Source organism: Tenrec ecaudatus, chromosome 2 (assembly GCF_050624435.1).
Source record: "Tenrec ecaudatus isolate mTenEca1 chromosome 2, mTenEca1.hap1, whole genome shotgun sequence".
NCBI lineage: Eukaryota > Metazoa > Chordata > Mammalia > Afrosoricida > Tenrecidae > Tenrec > Tenrec ecaudatus.
In genome coordinates this window covers 154,368,691-154,390,304 of record NC_134531.1, presented here as the reverse complement: position 1 = coordinate 154,390,304, position 21,614 = coordinate 154,368,691, and the positions used below count along the sequence as shown (strand labels likewise).

General features: G+C 38.0%; 1 protein-coding gene across 8 annotated transcripts in view; it reads right to left on the bottom strand.

Moving 5' to 3' along the window:
• The window catches only part of TCERG1 (transcription elongation regulator 1), a 57,929-nt gene that overhangs the window by 13,988 nt on the left and 22,327 nt on the right, over positions 1–21,614 (bottom strand). For 3 of the 8 annotated variants that reach the window (XR_012782856.1, XM_075541773.1, XM_075541776.1), the window contains 9 exons: positions 20,973–21,085; positions 19,850–19,938; positions 8,854–9,014; positions 8,043–8,129; positions 7,392–7,448; positions 7,203–7,269; positions 6,149–6,199; positions 4,657–4,792; positions 3,768–3,857 (listed from right to left, as the gene is read on the bottom strand). Coding sequence is in view for 7 of the 8 variants with exons in the window: in XM_075541773.1 (XP_075397888.1) it covers positions 3,768–3,857; positions 4,657–4,792; positions 6,149–6,199; positions 7,203–7,269; positions 7,392–7,448; positions 8,043–8,129; positions 8,854–9,014; positions 19,850–19,938; positions 20,973–21,085 (851 nt within the window). In the remaining variant the exon portion in view is untranslated. The remainder of the gene's footprint in view (positions 1–3,767; positions 3,858–4,656; positions 4,793–6,148; positions 6,200–7,202; positions 7,270–7,391; positions 7,449–8,042; positions 8,130–8,853; positions 9,015–19,849; positions 19,939–20,972; positions 21,086–21,614) is intronic. The other 5 variants (XM_075541777.1, XM_075541779.1, XM_075541778.1 and 2 more) reach the window with 3 other exon arrangements.

The following is a 21,614-nucleotide window of genomic DNA, read 5'->3' as shown; positions in this document are numbered from 1 at the left end:
ATCAATTTGTACCAAATTCTACTAGGAAAAAATTATAGGTAACTCAATTACACACAGATAGCCTATGGAAAATTCTCATTTTAAATCTTAAATTTCCAGAATATATGCTTATTGTAAAAAATAGCAACCCCCCCCAACTACCATGATCCGAATTCTACCTTGCAGGGCTGGATAGGACAGAGGCTGTACACTGGTACATATGAGGGTTGGAGGTACAGGGAATCCAGGGTGGATGATACCTTCAGGACCAAGGGTGTGAGGGACGATGCTGGGAGAGTGGAGGGCAAGTGGGTTGGAAGGGGGGAACTGATTACAAGGATCCACATGTGACCTCTTCCTTGGGAGAGGGACAGCAGAGAAGGGGGGAAGGGAGACTCCGGATAGGGCAAGATATGACAAAATAACGATGTATAAATTACCAAGGGCATATGAGGGAGGGGGGAATGGGGAGGGAGGGGGAAAAAAAAAGAGGACCTGATGCAAGGGGCTTAAGTGGAGAGCAAATGCCTTGAGAATGATTGGGGCAGAGAATGTATGGATGTGCTTTATACAATTGATGTATGTATATGTATGGATTGTGGTAAGAGTTGTTTGAGTCCCTAATAAAATGTAAAAGAAGAGAAAAAAATGATTAGGGCAAAGACTGTACAGATGTGCTTTATACAATTGATGTATGTATATGTATGAACTGTGAGAAGAATTGTATCAGCCCCAATAAATTGTTAAAATAAAAAATAAAAAAATTTAAAAAAATGATCAAAAAAAAGCAACCATTTGAGAAATGTACGAGATAAATCAGTCTTCAGTAATCCTTTTCCATAAAAGAAAAAAGCAATGTCAATATGTTATCTATGTTTTGACTACGTTTTCTGTAAGACATAATTTTTACCAAAATATAACCACTCATCTTATTTTCGCCCACTTAATAAAGATAAAGTGGGCAAGTATACACATCTATTTCTCTCATCTTCATCAAACCCAAATGAAAAGACAGCTGACGAATGTCTTTTAAGTCACTAACCAACAAGGGAAAGGGCAAAAGAAACAGCAACTCATGAATTTGATCAGCAAACAGGCATTGCAATAATTTGGAATATATGGCAAGACTGAACCTAAACAGCAGTAAAGAAAACAAAGTAACTAATTTTGTTTTCTACTAGAGCAGTGATTCTCAACCTTCCTAAAACCCAACCCTTTAATATAATTCCTCCCAACCACAAAATTATTTTTGTTGATACTTATTTAAATCTCTGTAAATGCCCTTTGCCAAGTTCTTTCCTCTATTTCCTTTTACTTTCCTCTTGGCCCACCTATCATGCTCAGCCTTCATTTGAGTTTTAGTAATTCCTCTCGGTTACATTACCCTTGATCACGCCCTACGAGGCCTCCTTTACACCCTCCTCGTCACTAATTTTGGATCACTTGTTGGTCCTTTGTCCCTGGGTTTCTTAACACCACCGACCTCTCTCTCATATCCTCCCCGCCCCCCCCCCCCCCCCGAACCATCGGTCCCATTGTTTTCTCCTCCAGATTGTTTATCCAGTCCACTTATCTAGGTAGACCTGCAGTGATAATAATATGCACAAAAACAAGACAAAGCAAATCAAAGCAATAAAAGAAAACAAAACAACAAAAAACCAAGTGGTTGGAGTAATTGAAAAAAATGCATGCCTATCATGAAATTCAAATTGCATAAAGTTTTATAGTGAGAGGTTAAAAAAATTAACTCAGCAGGGCTTCTCAATCTCATAGTTCTGTGCCTAAAGAAGGAAAATTAGTGTTCACAGTTCGCCTTCTAGTGGCACCCTTGCCTCTATCCATTAAGTAATCACAGCACTAGCTGACAACAAAAAAACGCTCCCACAAATCATGAGGGGCCACTCACAGACGCAAGAGGACCCAGATAGCACTTTAGTGCCTCACTGATAACCAGAAAACTCCTGCAGCACGAAAAATAAAGCCTAGAAAGAGAATTAATGGAAACAGAGATTATGCCAGAAAATAAATCTAAAAGGAAAAAAAGCCCCAAACAACCTCATTAGAGAACAAAGTAACCATAAAACAAAAATATTCAAAAATTAAATAGTAATACTTAAAAACTTTGAACATAGCAGAAATAAAACATCAAATTGATGGACAAAAGAAAACACGAGAAAATCACTACAAGGTTTATAAAAATAAAGGTAGAAAGCAGAAACGGTAAGAAGATATAAGGACCAACCCTGAGGGCAAATCTTGTCCCAGAATTAAGAGGAAATGGCTAGGATCAAATCAAAATAAGAGGATCTCCAAGTACGGAAAAGAAAGTGAATTTCCAGATTGAAAGGGCCAGTAAGTGGCCAACAAGATAGGCACTCCTTCCACCAGGACTCTGATCACAGTGACAGTTCAGAAAAGGCCATGACAAAGGAAAAGGAGTTCTGTGGAATGGCACTTCCCTGGCAAGGTCTGATTCAATCTACTAGCTAGCTGATGCAGGGAAGCAAATTGAGGCTGCACACTCCTGGAGAGATGTATAGTCTCCGAGCCCTAAGGAAGGTAGCTAGCAGTTGAAGTTCCACAGATTTCTGTGACAGCCAGTCAGTCCAGACTGAGCCAAGTCAGAAGGATGTGAACGAAATTTCTCCAGAAAGTGCTATGGCAGCACTTCAGTATTTTTCACAACACTGTTAACAAGACTAGGTGGTACCTTAAATATGTACACAAGTATGTGAAAAAGGTGACATTTTTAAAAAAGTTTAATGTATTTGAAGATATCTTTCCAGGCAAGTCCAAATATATCCACACCAATCCTTAAGAGTTATGCAGAAACCACTTACAGCTTCAATTACCTTTAATTATCTAGCCATGTCCCTGCTAGACATGAAACCTCATGGCTCAACAGCACAGCACCATAGCAAGTGGTTCAACATATACACCATTTTATAGATCAGTGCTGAAATGGTCCAGGCCACGCAGAAATTATAAAAATTGGAAGTTTACAATGCTTTAGAGAAAGAAGAAATCATCACAACAAGATGTGTCAATGAGTGATCATGGGAATAAATGGTACCTCAGGAACAGGGCGATCACATCTGTGCTGACCCCATCAGCGAACACTCTGAAATATCTGCTATTTCTCCAAGCTTACAATGAAAACCAACATTTTAACAAATGCTGTTGGTTTAGACAGGAATTTTGCGTGTGGAGTGTGAGGCTTAAGTATGTCTTCAATTGTGTCTGTATACAACACACACACACACTTTTGTATATATTGGCATTGGCAAGTAATGCTCTAGAGCAGCGGTTCTCAACCTGTGGGTCACAACCCCTTTGAGGGTCGAACGACCCTTTCACAGGGGTCGCCCGATTCAAAAGAGTACCAAAATTACAGTGATGAAGCAGCAACAAAAGTAATTTTATGGTTGTGCGGGGTTTGCAATTAATTTTGAAAGCTTATTAGATATAACCTCAATGTGTACAGGGCATAAGAACAAAAGTACGCAATGTGTCTGAGACAGAAATGTCTACAGAGGGATCCCCATGGGTTAGTTTTTATGTACTGGGCTGCGAACATCAGCCGCTCTGAGAAAGATGAGGCTGTCTACTCTGTGGGGCTGCCACAAGTCGGCATTGACTCAACAGCAGTGAATCTGTTCCTGTTGTGAGACTCTATCTGAAGGGCTGTCTTCAAGAAGGGGAAAAAAAGGCAATCTAACCCTTACAGGTCAAAAATCATCCTGGTAATGTATAGAGACATGTCTTAAATAGTGCTATTTCCGTGTTACCTGTTTTCTTTCTTTAGGATTGAGAAGCAAGTATCGAGGATCAAAAACAATCTTGTGCAACTCCTTCTCCCATGTTGAAAAGGCAGACACCTTTAAAATAAAAATGTAATGCCGCATAATTACGTTTGCTTTAAAAACCTAAAGGTCATATAATTTTACTTGAAATCTACAGGACATCTGTTTATAAAGGAGACATAATAATATCATACTGAAGTTTCCATCACTAATAAATGACAAGCAGTGGGAGGTTAGCAACAGCAAACTTCCACACTAATTGGCTCTGAACATTTCTATATTATATAGAAATAACACATACTTAATTACTCATTAAAATAACCACTACTGTGTGACATTTTCAAACCAGTACATCAGAAGAGGCCTTGAAGATCTGCATTTGATTTCCCAGGCGTGCACCAATCTTGTGATTTAAAATTGAACGATTTTGCTTATTTAATGAATTGGGTGCACATAATAAAAAGTAGAAAGCCTTACTCAGGTTAAGCGTCATTATTAACAATTATAATACCAGTTCTCCTTTAACCAGAAGCCATTCTGAAGATATTAAAGGAAGAATCTTATATACTTTACCTATCCCAAGCAGTCCGCCATTCTGTAATGTTAAAACTCGTCTTATATTACTCACCAAAATTTAATGACCCAATAAATGTTAAACGTTATTTGTACTTAAAAGGTAGTAAGATGGCATTTAGTTAAGCATGGTATAATTAGCCCAGGAAAATGCTGTTTAAAAAAAAGTACAATAATGAAAGGCTTCCCTTGTCTTCCCCCCTAAAACATGAGCACTAACCTTAGATTTGACCTTTTAGCAAGACATATTTATATTACTTATACAAAACAGAAATATCTCCCCCAAAGATTGTTTTCTGACCCCTCTCTCTAGCAGCATGTCCTTGAACTGTTTCATTCGGGCCTCCAGAGGGACAATGGCCCTTTCTCGGGCAGCTTTAATTTCAGCTTCCATGGCAGCTTCTTTCTCTGAATCAATGTCTTTATTATCATCTCTCCTATAAAAAAATAAAACAAAGGGCATCAACTGATAAAAATCTTAATAGATCTTATTAAAATCTTATAATTCAATGGAACTTTTAAGAATCACTACTGAGCAGCATATTTTTAACACAAACTATACTGGGTTCCCAATTAACTCAAGGGAACAAGCCACTTTCATTACTGTAATGAAATTATGAGCCTCTAATAATGTTATGAATATAACAGTGTAGCAAAACTTGAAGCAATAGTTATAATTAGGGTGAAATACCTTAAATATGCTGCCTCCTAATAACACTAGCTATTTAACAAAGTGAACTATCACACTTAAAAAAATTACCTAACATTACAATAAAATGCTTACGTGTTATCATTAAAAAGAACAAAATTTTTGTTCTTGAAATGAAAATAGGAATCCAGTATTTTCCAAAGGATTTTGTATTATAAATGCACAGTTTTAAAAATCGAATACCTTTGAGTCATAGTAATTGATTATTTGCTTTGAAAAATAAAATACCTGCACACTTGGTCATGTGTGTGTGTGTGAGACATACCTTACCTACCTGACATTTTAATTACTCACTTTCTGGGTGATAGGTTGAGATTTAAGTTGAAGGACAGGTCCCAGAGAACAACATGGGCCCAGGAGTAGTAAGATTGCTTTAGAACTGTTCATCATTGTCTACACTACTTATTGTTCTTCCAAAAAATGCAAGTCAGGGCTGAGAGGCAACCCTGTTGCTGTGTGGTAATTAAGACGCAATTATAAATATAAAATTGAGGCACTTCTCAAAATCTGCACTATGAAGAAGGCTCAATCATGTGAATAATCCAAAAAAGAAAGTAGGAAATTCAGTAACAGGTATATTTGAGTAGATCTCTTCCTTAGCAAAATATGACCTGCTAAATATAATAAAATTGGCTCGTGTTCCCTATACAAATAGAGAAATCAGGAAATTCAAAGCATGCCACATAAGCAAGTGAAGGTGGAGGTAGCCAGACGCCCAGGTGATTTAAACGGAACGAAGGCTAACCCGCAAATATGATGCGTGAGAATTAACTGGTACGGAATGAATCAAAAGAAACAGAAGATATATCCGTGACCTGCAGGAACTTAGCGATAGTCTGTGACCTAAGATGTGCACAAAACAAACAGGTAAAAGCAATTTGCCAAACAATAACTCCCTCTTATAATAATTTAAGAACTATTTAGAGTTAAAAGACATCACATAAATATAATAACTAATGAAAACAATTAAGCTTTGTAGAATTATACTAAATAAAAATGCCACATTACAAACTATCACTATCTATCTGAATAAAAGATATAAAAGGAAAACTGAGCCAGGAAAAATAGGCTTTTAGCTTTGTACCTAAATAGAGAAGCTCGGGCAATCCACATAAAGGACTTCTTTGACATTCTCCTGATAAAAGCAGTTAAAAACCTTACAAAGTTGTCTACAAGAACAAACAATTAAAAACAACCTAAAAGTTTAACATAATAAGAATAGCCAGACTTATAAACAGAACAGTTACAGTAATTAAGCAAGCAAAGGTCATTTTCAATGGGACTACTTTTTACAAAACAACATAAAACCACTTTTATTACAACTAATAAGAATAGTTTTGTATTTGGTCAAGAACTAAAGTCAATTGCAAAAACGAGAACAGCTATAATACATTGTTAGATTATGAGTGGTTCTCCCTAAAATATGTATTTTGATGTTGTTGACAAGGTTAAAAAGAAACCACTCTCTTTACAGATGTTGTTTTTCTTTGGCATAATTAGGCTGCATTCACAAGCAGTCTATTTCAGGTAGACTATGATCAACCAGTTGTTCGTGTCTTCAGACTTTCATTTTAGCTGCTAAATAATGGTCGCATTCCCCAGACATACCCCTCCCAGCCTGACCCTTCCAAGTCCCACGATAAAAGCACAAGTCACATTCACATTCTACCCTGCTCTAGAACAATGGCCAGGCTAATGAGCTGTCCCTTTCTCAGCTCATGAATTATTCCCTTCTCCCCGAGCCCCACCCCCAAACAGTAGTGACCATGGATTCAAGCACTAAGTAAATGACAAGACTAGTACATAAAAACAGATGTCTGTATCAGTGGTTAGAAAGGATTTTTGGGTTGGTTTCTTTTTTCCCAGTTCTGAACTAATGATTTTCTGGAAATAATTCCTAAAATGTCATTTGGCTTTATAATACATATTTGAATAACCAATATATTTTTGAAAATGTAGCAAAAGGAGACACTAGATCTGTTCCAAAGCGCTATATGTTAAAAATCTTGTCAGCCCTAAAAGTGAGATAGCATGACTATTTCCTAGTATCTAGGTGACCTATCTCTTCTAATGATGAACTAACTATAATCTAATCAACCAAATCTACCTGAATTACACAAACTCTAAGTATTACTTACTTCCGCTTTTTTGCTTTAATAGGTTCGTCTTCATTAATTTCTTCCATTAATTCTTGTTCTTCTTTAACTGTAGGATAAAGTTAGATTGGCAACAATCATACTTAAGCAAAAACCTGTCTGCTAATACTATCAGAACATTTGCCTTAGTAGTATTAAAAAGACGATATAATTATTGATTAGTTCACTCACTTGCACTCATAGAAAACTGCCATTTTTGGATGGAGAGCATTGTTGGGGTAGGATGCCCTGGCAAAAATATTTCAAATATTGTTAAGAAACTTAACACTGTAATTCTCTCCTTTAAAAAATAATAGTGTGCTTAAAATACCCATCCCTTAAAGCCCATAAATCTATAAAACATTCAACAAAACATAGCATCTATTTACTCAACATTTACATGAAATTTTCACTTCATTTTGAGATTTTTCTTACTCAAACCTGAAACTTACTAAAACATGACATAAAGCTCTTGATTCACTATTTGTGGTGCCAGGAGCCCGGGCACCATAGTGATGACATATTGAGCTACCAACCAAAGCGGTCAGCGGCTCGGAACCACCAGCCATCCCAAGGAAGAAAGACAAGTCTTTCTACTCTAGTACATACACATGTACAGTCTCTGACACCCACAGGGCAGTTCAACCTTGTCCTGCAAGTTCGCCATGAGTCAAAATCAATTCAATGGCCTGAGTTTTGTTTGTTTTTTTAGCAATACATGTTGTTGTATCTATATCAAACAAATGGACCAGATATTTGAAGACATACTTATAAAAAACAAAATCACACTATGTTCTTGGCATCATTTAATACTATGATTATAAAATATTATTAATATCGTACCTATAAAACAGGTATTGCTGAAGGGGAAAAACTGGTGCCTAGAACCTTCAGCACCCGAAAGGCAAAGTTTCACTGACTTGGGAATCACTTGTAAGCAGAAAACGTTAGTACCACATATATACAATCCATAAAAATTTCTCAATTATAAATGACATATATATGATTTGCTTCTTAAATAAATCACTTATCAAAAATAGCTCATCTACCAAAAAGGTTTCAATAAAACACAAGCATGTCAAGAATATGTCAAATTTAAAATAAGGATGCAATAAAAAATTATGTACCGATATTGTGGTTGTATATATATTGGAATGTTGCATATAAGGTCATCTGAAAATGAGCTAAATTAAAAGATAATTTCTTTTAAACGTTTCCATGTTTCTATATTTTTAGAAGTAATTTCTATTTGTCTTCTCTAATATTTACTAGTTGGACAATGCCACAATTTACTAATAAAATATAACATAGAATTTTGATGATTTAAAAAGTATGACTGCGACTAGTCACAAGCATCAGTGCAAGCTTACTTTAGAGTGTTGTGAATATTACGAATAACATCAAACAAACAAGCATCAACAGTACTAATATATCTGAATGGAAAATCTAGATAAAAGAAGCTAAAGTTTTAAATATATATTTTCTAAAAGAAAACTTTATCCAAAAGTGCTGTATATTTTTTATTCCTACTAGTGAACCCAAAATACCACAAATTCCTCACATTCCTTGAAATATAAAGGTTAGCCTAAATAGCCCTCATATTTTCTATCAAAAAGTTAAAAATAAAGGATAAAATGTCTCATTTAGGACTTACTCAGCTTCTTTCCTTCTTCCATTCCTTTTTTATGAGGGGGTTCCTGGATAATTTTGTCAACATCTGCCCTTCCAATCAGATCATCAGGTCGGTCCCACATAGAAAGACGAGTGGTGGGATTATAAAAGAAGACACGCTCATCTCCAGTCCATACAACACACCTAAGGATCAATTCCAAACAGTTTTACATTATAGGACAGAATTTACAGCTACGTCCTTTATTGTTACTCTGTCAAAAAGCAGTGAGGATGGGCATATTCTTATTACTGATATTTGTATCAAAAACTCACTGCCAGTGAGCCAATTCAGACTCATACCAACGCTATAGGACAGAGTAGAAATGTCCCTGTGGGGTTGGTTCTAAGGCTGTATGTACATGGTTATGGAAGCAGAAAGTCTCACTGCTCTCCCACGGAATGACTAGTCTCACTGCTCTCCCACGGGTATGAACCACAGGCCTACTGGTTAGCAACCCAATGTGTAACCCACGATGCCACCAGAAAATCAAACAGGATCAAACACATTTTAGAGTAGAAGAAAGTGCTTGCTAAAGGTAACAACAGAGGAAAGCAAAGCAATTTGAAATCAGAGTTCAGGTGAAGTTAGTTTGGCACGGTCAACTTGGGAGTGCTAAATTATAAACTACTACAAACAATTTTAACAGAAATAAATAATATTAAGCAGTTCCAACACATATTCCATACTCAAATGCAAAAATTAACTGCCATCAAGTTAAATCTTACAGCAACCCTGTATGACAGAATAGAATTAGCCCTGTGGGCTTCCAAAAATGTAAAAATCTTCACAGAAGTAGAAAGCCTCATCTTTGTGGTACCATAAGTAATGAGAAGTATTGGTGACAATTTGACAGTATACCACTAAGGCCCATTGCTTATACTTACAAGCACATACACGTCCTTCCTGAGGATTAGATATGGATTTTCTAAAGCGGTGAGGAAAGTGAGAGAGAATAGGCAAAAAAGTGGAAAATAATCAAAATCTGTGCTGGGATTACAAGGATGTGCATTTCCCACTTCTGCCACTCCTGGCTTTCTCCACAGGACAGAAATAGGCAGATACTCCATGATGCTCACCTTCCTGACACAATTGCTGAAGACAAATGTGTGCATAAGCAAATGTGGTGAGGAAAGCTGATGGTGCCCGGCTATCAAAAACTAAAGCGTCTGGGGTCTTAAAGGCTTGCGGCCATCTAGCTTAGAAGCAACACGCCCTCCCACCCCCACCGAGGAAGCACACCAGCCTAAGTGATCACAAGGTATCGAGAGGATCAGGTATCAGGCATCAAAGAACAAAAACTCAATCACTGTGAATGAGGGGGAGTGCGAAGTAGGGACCCAAAGCCCATCTGTAGGCAATTGGACATCCCCTTACAGAAGGGAGAGGAGACAAGCCAGTCAGGGTACAGTGTAGCAACGATGAAACACACAACTTTCCTCTAGTTCTTAAATGTTCCTCCCACCCCAATATCATGATCCCAATTCTACCTTACATATTTGGCTAGAGCAGAGGATGTACACTGGTACAGATAGGAATTGGAAACACAGGGAATCCAGGACAGATGATCCCTTCAGGACCAGTCGTGAGAGTGGCAATTCCAGAAGGGTGGAGTGGAGGTGGGTTGGAAAGGGGGAACTAATTACAAGGATCTACATATAACCTCCTCCTGGGGGACAGACAACAGAAAAGTGGATGAAAGGAGACGTCGGACAGGGAAAGACATGACAAAATAATAATGAGGGTTCATGGGGGCGGTGGGGGGGAATGCAGGGAGGGAGGGGAAAAAATGAGGAGCTGATACCAAGGGCCCAAGTAGAAAGCAAATGTTTTGAGAAAGATGAGGGCAACAAATGTACACATGTGCTTGACACAAAATGTATGTATGTATGGATTGTGAGCCCCAATAAAATGATTTTTAAAAAGGGGAAGAAATAGTCAGATACAGTGGCATAATAGTACTAGAAGCAGCAGCTCAAGCCGCCAAAGAAACTAGATAACAAGTCAATTAACAGATGCAACGCCCAAAATGCTCCAGATATTGACATTATGAGTCAAAGACTTTTAATGTTAAAGTTAACATAAATTTAACTATATCACCTAAGCTTCATAAAATGAAAACTGGAATGAAAAGCTCTTGGCAATACACTGGCATGGAGCAGCAAACTAACAGAGAATATGATGGGGCCGGGTCCAAGTGGAGGTATGTTGACCTCCCTCCCCAGAAGGCAATACAGAGGATAGCACTCAAGATTTAGCCCGGGAAGAGAAGCAAATCTGTCTAGACCAAACAAGAGCGACTAAGAGGCATAGAGAGAGGGAAATCTACCTAGAACAGCGTTTCTCAACCTGTGGGATGCAACCCCTTTGGGGTTGAATGACCCTTTCACAGGGGTCGCCGGATTCATAACAGTAGGAAAATGACAATTAAATATATTTATGTTAGGCTCACCACAACAGGAGGAACTGTATTAAAGGGTCACGGCATTAGGAAGGTTGAGAACCACTGACGTCATTCATCAAGTCCCAAGGACAACATCCCTGCTCAGGGCAGCCAGTGCCAGCCCTACCACGAGACATGACAATCCTTCAATGAACCACAGCATTACAGGGGACAGCACTGGAGACACTGTGGAAAGTGTGCTGGGTCTACCCCATTCACAACTGGGTGAAATGCAAAAAGAGTGCAACAGGGCAGCGAGGGGAGCAGAGTAATCAAGTCCCGGAGAAATCCTGAAAATAGACTTGGGGGACAGGGCTTGGCACCTCATCACACTTGATCAGAATACATACTTAAGGGCCAGCAAACCGACCTGGAACTTTCGGAGTTTTTTTTTCCCTTGTTTTGTTTACTTTGTTTTTGTTCTTGTTTTTCTTTTGCCCTACGTCTACGTATATAAGATAGACAGGACGAACAATCCTCGGGGGTGGGAAACAATGGAGCCGGTGATTCCAAGGGGGACATGTTGGGTGGGGGGTGGGGGAGATGAGGCAAGGTAGGGGAGTGGAGAGCCAGCAAAACCAGTGACAAGAGATCTAAAATTGATGGTGGGGAGGGTATATAATGCCTGGTGGGGTTTAATCAACTACAATGTATCCGAGAGGACTTACTGAGAGCTGAATGGAGGGTGAGCATGATAGTGGGATAGGATGAAGGTAAAAGGAAACAGAGGTAAGGAATAGGCAAAAGCTATTTATAGAGGTATAGCTATAGGCATATAATTACGCTAATATACTAATTTATAATGAAAGGGATAGAGACCAATGTACATATATTTATGTCAAGTGTTAAGACAGCAGATGGGCTTTGGACCTCTACTCAAGGCCTCTCTTACCAAAAGAACACTTTGTTCTAATAACATGGCACTCTTTGATACTCATCTCCCCAACATGATCGTTGAAGACAAAATGGATGTATAAGCAAATATCGTAAAGAGAGCAGATGGTGCCAGGCTATCAAAAGATACAGCGCCAGGGGTCTTAAAGGCTTGAAGTTAAACGAGCAGCCATACAGCAGGGAGCAAATAAGCCTGTGTGATCATGAGCTGTTGACAGGATCAGGTATCAAAAGATTCCAAGCAAACAACTATATTGATGCAAACAAGGGGTTTTGGAGTGGAGACCCAAAGTCCATGTGTAAACAACTGGATATCCCCCCACAGAAAGCTTGTAAGGATGGGATAATTCAACCAAGGTGCAGCATAGCACCGATGAAACACAGATCATTGCTCTAGTTCCTGAATGCTTCCTCCACTCCCTACTACCATGACCCAGTTCTACCTTACAAATATGGTTAGACCAGAGAATACACATTGGTACATGTTAAGAGCTCTCAACACATGGAATTCTGGGCAGATAAACCCCTCAGGAACAGTAGTGGGAGTAGTGATAACATAATGGTAGGAAGATGGTGGGGAGGGGGACCCATCACAAGGTTGGATATATAGCCCCACTCCCCCCGAAAGGGGACAAATAACAGAAATGGGGGTGAAGGGAGACAACAGATAGTGTAAGATACAAAATAATAGTAATATATTGTTTATCAAGGATTCACCAGGGTGGGGGATGGGGAAGGAATGGAAAAAAAAGAGGAGCTTATAACAAGGACTCAAGTAGAAAATGTTTTGGAAATGATGATGGCAGCATATGTACAAATATGCTTGACACAACTGACATATGGAATATTATAAGAGCTGTAAGTGCCCCCAATAAAATGATTTAAAATGAAAATCAGAATCTAGCAAAAAATTAAGAAATATAGTAATGGAAATAAAATTTGACTGAAAAGGTTAAAAACAAAATGAAAATCAGTTACTAGACAGATCAAGTTATCTAATCTTTTTTTTCCACGTAAATAATTTTAATTTATAAAAATCTTGAATATAGGGTTTTCTTTTTTTTTTTTTAAACAATTTATTAGGGGCTCATACAACTCTTATCACAGTCCATACATATACATACATCAACTGTATAAAGCACATCTGTACAGTCTTTGCCCTAATCATTTTTTTTCTTTTTTTACATTTTATTAGGGCCTCATACAACTCTTATCACAATCCATACATATACATACATCAATTGTATAAAGCACATCCATACATTCCCTGCCCCAATCATTCTCAAAGCATTTGCTCTCCACTTAAGCCCTTTGCATCAGGTCCTCTTTTATTTTCCCCCTCCCTCCCCATTCCCCCCTCCCTCATGTGCCCTTGGTAATTTATACATCGTTATTTTGTCATATCTTGCCCTATCCAGAGTCTCCCTTTCCCCCCTTCTCTGCCGTCCCTCTCCCAGGGAGGAGGTCACATGTGGATCCTTGTAATCAGTTCCCCCTTTCCAACCCACTCGCCCTCCACTCTCCCAGCATCGCCCCTCACACCCTTGGTCCTGAAGGTATCATCCACCCTGGATTCCCTGTACCTCCAGCTCCCATATGCACCAGTGTACAACCTCTGCCCTATCCAGCCCTGCAAAGAAGTTATCTAATCTTAAGAAGAGGAAACAAGAATAATGAACAGAGCCTCCAGAACTTATGTGACGGTATCAGAATACCTAAAACATCATGGGGGTTCACACGAATAGAAAAAGTTTTGGGAAAGAAAATAAATCTGAAGATATAATAACCGAAACATTTCCAAATTTGGTCAAACACTTGGAGAAACTACAGTTTACATATAACAGAGTAAGCTACAACCAACTATGCTTATAATCTTTGTTTTGAATCTTTTTTGGAGGGGGAGTTAGGGAGCAGGGGGGGTTACAGGTAGACTTCATGTTAGGAACGGATCTTGTACCTCAGTATATCTGTGCCATCTAGTTGATTCTCCTTTCAAGTCAACATTTGTAGAGAAGCTGGCTTTTATTTAGGCTTACTACAGTGCAAGAAAACAAGCGTGGCACTGCAGGCTATGTGTTGGCTGCTGATCACAAGCTTGGCAGTTCAAATCCACAAGCCCCTCTGCAGGAAAAAGTGAAAGTGCAAGAAAAGCATCTCCTATCCTGTTTAGTTATTTAAAAGTTGAAAGCCCAGAAAGGGAAAGTGATTGTGGTCAAGAATTTATGAATAGGGGATGGTTCAAATGCTTCCAAGTGAGAGCAAATTTACCTAACATTCAAGAGCAAGTGCGGGCTGCCTATAAAGTTGTTCTGAACCTACGGACTTTGAGAAAAGGACTTCAATTTAATAGCCGAGTTCAAAGCCACCAGTCATTCCTTGGGGGGGGGGGGAGGGGGAAACGTGGGACTTTCTACTACCATAAAGAGTTATAGTCTCAGAACCTCACAATTCTACCCTGCTTCATAGGTTCACACTATGAGTCGGCAGTCAATCAGAAGAACAAGGAGCCCTACTGGCATAGAGGTTCTGAGTTGGGCTGGAACCCATAAGTCCAGCAATTTGAAATCACTAGTGGCTCCAGGGGAGAAAAGTAAGGCTTCCTACTTCTCTGAAGACCTACAGGCTTGGAAACTCATAGCGGCAGTTCTGTCGTAGAGTTGCTGTGACTTGGCATCACCTACATAGTAGTGAGTTTGTGTTTTGGTCAAATGAACAAATAAATCTGTTCTGGAAGATGTACAGCCAGTATGTTCTTTGGGAGCAAGGATGGCAAAACTTCATCTCACATACTTTGGAACATGATCAACTTCCTTAAATTGAAAGAGAGTACCAATGGAAAACTCAGTAAATGTCATGTTTGATGGCAAATACTAAAACTAACTGTTCCCCCTAGTACTAGAACAAAGCAAGCATGTTCGCTTTCATTTTTTCTATTTAGTATTGTTCTGAAGAGTGTAGCCATTGAAGATAGATAGGTCAGTAGTTTAAACCTATCACCAACTGTACTGCAGGAGAAAGATGAGACTTTCTACTCCCATAAAAATTTAGTCTTAGAAATCCACAGGGGACAGGCTCCACTCTGTCCTATAGGTTGGAATCAACTTGGTGGCATTGAGAGTTTATTTCCAGAAAAAGATGTACACCGGAATCCCCAGGATCAATAACACCAAAACTGAAAACTTCAGTAACACTCTAGGATACATTGTTAATATAAAAATCCATTTTATCCTTAGATATTAGCAGCATTCCATTGGAGAATTATTTATTTCATCTATAAAGTCACTGCAATCTCAATCAAAACATTACTAGGTATTTTTTGGGGGGTATGGGAAACTGAAAATCACAAGTTGATTTTTAATTTTACAGAGAAATATGGATGACACAGATTAATCAAGTTACTTTGTTTATTATTATTCTTTTGACAAAGTACAAAGGCAATTCAGACGGGAAAAGGTCTTCTCAACAAGAGGAGCTACATCAACAGGGCAGCAGTCCGAGTAAAAATAATGAAAATGAGCCTTAACTTCACTTACTAAACAAATTAACGTGAACTGATAAAAGACCTCAATTTTTTATCTAAAACTATGTTTACAGGAAACGGGGGAGTAGGGAATCTATGCAAGAGTGGAAAGCCAAATTTTCCAGAAACACAAAAGCACGAAGAAGAGAAAAAACATGACATATATTTGCCCTAAAAGTAAAAACTTTGCTCTTTGAAAGGCATTATGAGAGAAATGAAAAGGTAAACCAGAGGATAGGGGGAAACATTTACAACAGATGATAGGTCTGCTTATATGTTTTTACCAGCTTATTTATAATTTTCAGAGTTGTTTCCAATTTGGGGCTATTATAGCTTAATCTGCTGTGAACATTCTTGTACAAGTGTTTTTGAAGATTTTTTTTTTCCTCTTGGGTGGAATGGTCAAACATAAGAAGCCCAAATGTGCATCAATAAATGAGTACACAAACTAACGGATACACTAAGATGAAGGCATATTATTCAACAATAAAAAGGAATGCCTGATAGGATTAATTTCAAAATCATTTTTGGTACACACAATAGAAATTCAATAAGCCAATCAGAAAAAGGCCATATAGTGAACTATTCCATTTAAATGAAATACCAGGATAGGTTTATCTGTAACGACTTCTCTATAGTTTGTTTACCTATCATGATATTTCAAGTAAATAAAATTGTACACTACGTGACATTTTATGACTGGCTTATCAAGTTTCTAAATGTATCAAGAAGAGTAGTGGCTGCCTAGGGTTGGAGACAGAGCCCCAATGGTGCAATGGGTTATGTATCTGCCTGCTAACTACAGGTTAGCTGTTCAAAAACACCACCCACTCTAAGAGAGAAAGATGAGATTTCCTTCTCTAAAAAAGACTTAGTCTGGAAACCCGCAGGGGCAGTTCTACCTTACCCTATAGGGTCACTGTGAATTGAAATCAACTCACAGGGGTACATAGGCAGTGAATGAGATGAGCTGCAAACACTCCTAATCTTAAATTCATTTCTACCCATAGCACAAAAAAGTATCCATTTTTAAAGGGCATTTATAGAGGTCTAAATAAAGGCAGGTAGATATGTAAATATATTTATATGTGAGGATGTGGAAATAGATCTATGTGCATATATGTATAGATTTAGTATTAAGGTAGCAGATGGCCATTGGGCCTCCACTCAAGTACTCCCTCAATGTAAGAATACTTTGTTCTATTAAACTGGCATTCGATGATGCTCACCTCCCTGATACGATGGCTGAAGACAAAGCGGGTGCATAAGCAAATATGGTGAAGAAAACTGATGGTGCCTGGCTATCAAAAAATATAGCACCTGGGGTCTTAAAGGCTTGAAGGTAAACTAGCAGCTATCTAGCTCTGAAGCAACGAAATCCACATAGAAGAAGCACACCAGCCTGTGCGATCACGAGGTGTCGAAGGGATCAGGTATCAGGCATCATCAGAACAAAAAAATCATATCACTGTGAATGAAGGGGGAGTGTGGAGTGGAGACCCAAAGCCCATCTGTAGGCAATTGGACACCCCTTATGAAAGGATCACAGGGAGATGAGTCAGACAGGGTGCAGTGTAGCAACAATGAAACATACAACTTTCCTCTAGTTCCTAAATGCTTCCTCCTCCCCACTATCATGATCCCAATTCTACCTTACAAATCCGGCTAGACCAGAGGATGTACACTGATACAGATAGGAACTGGAAACACAGGGAATCCAGGGAAGATGATCCCTTCAGGACCAGTGATGAGAGTGGTGAGACCGGAAGGGTAGAGAGAGGGGTGGAAAGGGGGAACCGATTACAAGGATCTACATGTGACTTCCTCCCTGGGGGACAGACAACAGAAAAGTGGGTGAAGGGAGACGTCGGACAGGGTAAGATATGACAAAATAGTAATTTATAAATTATTAAGGGTTCATGAGGGAGGGAGGAGGGGGGAGATGAGGGAAAATGAAGAGCTGATGCCAGGGGCTTAAGTGGAGAGCAAATGTTTGAGAATGATGAGGGCAATGAATGTATAAATGTGCTTTACACAATTGATGTATGTATGGATTGTGATGAGTTGTATGAGCTCCTAATGATTTTTTTAAGTATCCATTTTTTCTAAGGGAATGAGACTAAGGCAATTCTACTACTGAGAGAACTTTTCATCAGCCACTCAATGATTACAGAAACATGCCTAAACATGTTTTATTTGAAATAATCACGGTATCAATACTTTTCGATTTACTTGTGTATATAATTTTTTAAGTGGCATAGAAAATTAATCTAAGAGACCATGCAAACTATAGATTATCCAGAAAGGGTAAAAGAAATAAATGAAGAGAATAATTCTAAAAGAAAATTTTGCTAACCTGGGAACAATAAGTCTAAAAATATTTGACTAGAGGGGGAAAATGGACAGTGGGTAGATAGTGATTTTTCACTGATATTCTCAAAAAGGTCATAAACAGTGAAAATTTTTTGACTCTACAGTCAGTTAATTATCTTTTCAAAATTCTAATTATTAAACAAAATGAACCATTTATCAAGTTGGTACCACAACTAGACATAAAACAATCCAAGTGACTTTAACACACTAATAATTTCACTCTATGAGAGCTTCCAGTTCATGAAAGAATTCCATTATCTTTTCATACCATTTTCCTACCAACTTTTTAAAGACTCCTTGTATATTCCTAAAAGGACACATCCCAAACATACAAAGAACTGAAAAGTATTCATTAAAAGAGCAAAATTGCCAATGGTTGAAAACCACTCATATATGGAATGAAAGTCATCAATGGTTGCTACAGTCACAAAGAGAAACTAGACACATCCCAAAGAACGTGCACACTATCATTTAAGTAACTGAAGGCAAGAAATGGTATTATCAAAAAGGTCAAATCTAAATCTTATTGAGCATCAAAAGGATACAATAGTAAAATTGAAATTGTGGGACTCTATGAGACAAATATATTTCTTCAATTAACAAAAACAAAGGGGAAAGGAGGGAAAAAGAGTTGGCCAAAAACCTATACTCTGTAAGACTTAAGAGCAAGCAAAATCACTGTAATACGTGTCATTCATATATACATATATAGAGAGAGAGATTAGAGCAGGAGAGGAGGTACTCAAGAACAAAGCAAAGTAAGTAGACTACTCAATATTTAGGGAGCTCTGGTGGTGAGGACAGGCACTTGTGTTAACCCAAGGGGGGCAGTGCAAACCCATTATCCATTCCTTTGAGAAGGATTAAAAGTCTCAGAAACACTATACACAGTTACTATGAGTTGTAATCGGCTCAGTGGAAGTGGGTTAGGTTTTGTGCTTTGATTTTGCTTATTCAGTATTTTAATTAAAAGCTTTAAGAACTTCACATAGTTTCTAAAAATGTACTATGTATCTGGGTATATACACAAATAACAAATTTAAATAATGATAAAGAATACTTAAAACCTAACTTAAACAACTTGGAACAGTTCAGATCTGTAATTATGAATGAAAACAGCACTAAGGAAGACAATGTAGTAGTAAGAACCAAAATATTTAGTAGTAAAAGATGTACAACAAAATATATATTTGAGGAGGGAAGGAGCATTAGAATTGATTGTGATGATGTATACACAACTTTTAAAAAAGCAATTTAATATATGGATATGAAATCCAGAAAACTTTTTTTTTTTTTAAACTTGACCTACGTAAGGGTGGAAGAGGGAATAGTTTTTCCTTGCCTTAGGGGTACACTGAGTTCATTTCAGTGGTGATATTTGGAAAGGGATATCAACATTGTTGTAAAACACCAAGAATATAATCAATGGCACTGAATTACACATGTAGAAGTGGTTGGATTGGTGAATATTTTGTTGTGCAAACTTTTGCCAAAATTGAGGGGGAAAAAATTGCATGACTAACAATGAATACGGGAAACAGAAAATGTTCTCAAATTGATTTTGGTAGATTGTAAAACTCTTCTTGATATGGTTAAACTATTAAATTGTGTTTTAAAAAACCCCATAAATTTGAGACATACATTTTAAAACTACTTTTTCATTCTATAAGAACACCATTCAACAATTAAGTGCAGCCCTACATAGAGAAAAAAACAAAGAAACAATTCACCCATTAAGGTCAAGTACTTACCAAGGAGTGCCAGGAATAGGAGTAGTAGCTACTGGCTTTGCCTTCTGTGCAGCCTTTTCTTCTTCTGTCATCTCTTCTTCTTTAGGCTCCTATGAACAAATGTTACTACCATTTAATTAAGCTCATAACACTTGACCTGAAATCCCTCACAAAGTGCGTCCACATAAGTTCTGTTGCTAGAATGGGGAGATCAAGGTATAGAACAGGGACATCTTTAACTATTTGAAGAAAGACTTGCCACTAGACTTATAAATGTTTACCCCTGAGACAGAGCCCGAGGAGCCCTGATGGCATAAACAGTTCAGGACTCAGCAACTAATAAAAGCTTGGCATTTGAACCACACCATCACCACCATGCCCACTGAACCACACCACCACCACCATACCCACTGAACCACACCACCACCACCATACCCACTGTCCCAAGTGTTTCCACAGGAAAGAGGCCTGGTAATTTGAAAAAATTACAGACAGGTAAACCCTGGAAGGTGTTTTTTGGTCCCACAAATTGCTGTAAGTCAAAATCTTCACAACAGTACCTAACAACAGAGCCTAATTCCGCAGCATCAGGTCCCAGAAGCAGCTGGCTCTATCACAGACTCACTACTTAGGAAGACTGAGAATTCTAAGTATAGAAAATTAAAGGGGTCCTTCCTCTTCATTTTAGGATGTTTCTAATTTATGCAAACTGCTACTAATGAAACATGGCAGCCACTGGTCTTTTAATGAACAAAGTAAGTTTACAAAAAATACAGCTCTTCTTAGGGCTACATACGGACATAATGGTAGAAGAGGATACAGACAATGATATGTAATCAACATTCCCCAAATATGAAGCTGCATTTAAAATTTTAATATGTACCAGTCTAAAAGTCACAAGACTATAGAGATCAAGTCCAGACTATGAATTAGGCCTTTCCTTTCTATGGACTTCAATTTACTATAAGACGGAATTTAGTGAAAATTTCAAAGGAAAGATTATCTTAGAAACTCCAAGGAACCCTAAAATTTCAGAGGTTAAATTTATGACAATGATAGAAATAAACAAATGAATTTTCAGTTACACTAAAGTACACCTCACAACGAATGCTGGCACCGTAGTTAGCAGGTCATGGCCGTTTACCTCCTTTATCTCCTTTATAGGGTCCTCTTTAGAATCTTCCTCCTCCGTCTCCATTGGCAGCGGCTCTTCAGAGGGTTCTTTGATAGGCTCTTTAATCTTCTCTTCCAATTTTTCTATTGAAAAGTTAAAGTAATATTATCCACTGATTTTAATAAAAATCTCCAAGACAAGCAGAGAAGATGTTCTAGTTTCTAGTTACTAAACATAAAAATAAAATATCCTTTCTTATAAGAGCAATTTCAACCTAATGGTACAAAACAGATTTGTGAAAGAAAAGCCCACGAGTTTTTTCATCTAGGACTCCAGAACACGATTCACGCATTGCCTCTAGTCAGCACTATCAAAACAACTACGTAATTCCTGAATTTTTTTTAATTCTACAGATGAACAAAACAATGACACAAGCAGAAAGAGTCCTAGTGGTGCGGGGGTCAATGATTGCATTTCTACCCCACCAGCCACAGCACAGTAGACAGAGGCAGATTTCTTCAAAAGATTAAAGCCTTGGAAACAGTACGTGGGAAGTTCTACTCGATTCTACATGGTCACTATGAATCGGGAACAACTTGACAACCAATGAGGTGTTGGTTCAAACATAAGTTGAAATGACTTTCTAAACAAATATATACAATCAAATCAGTA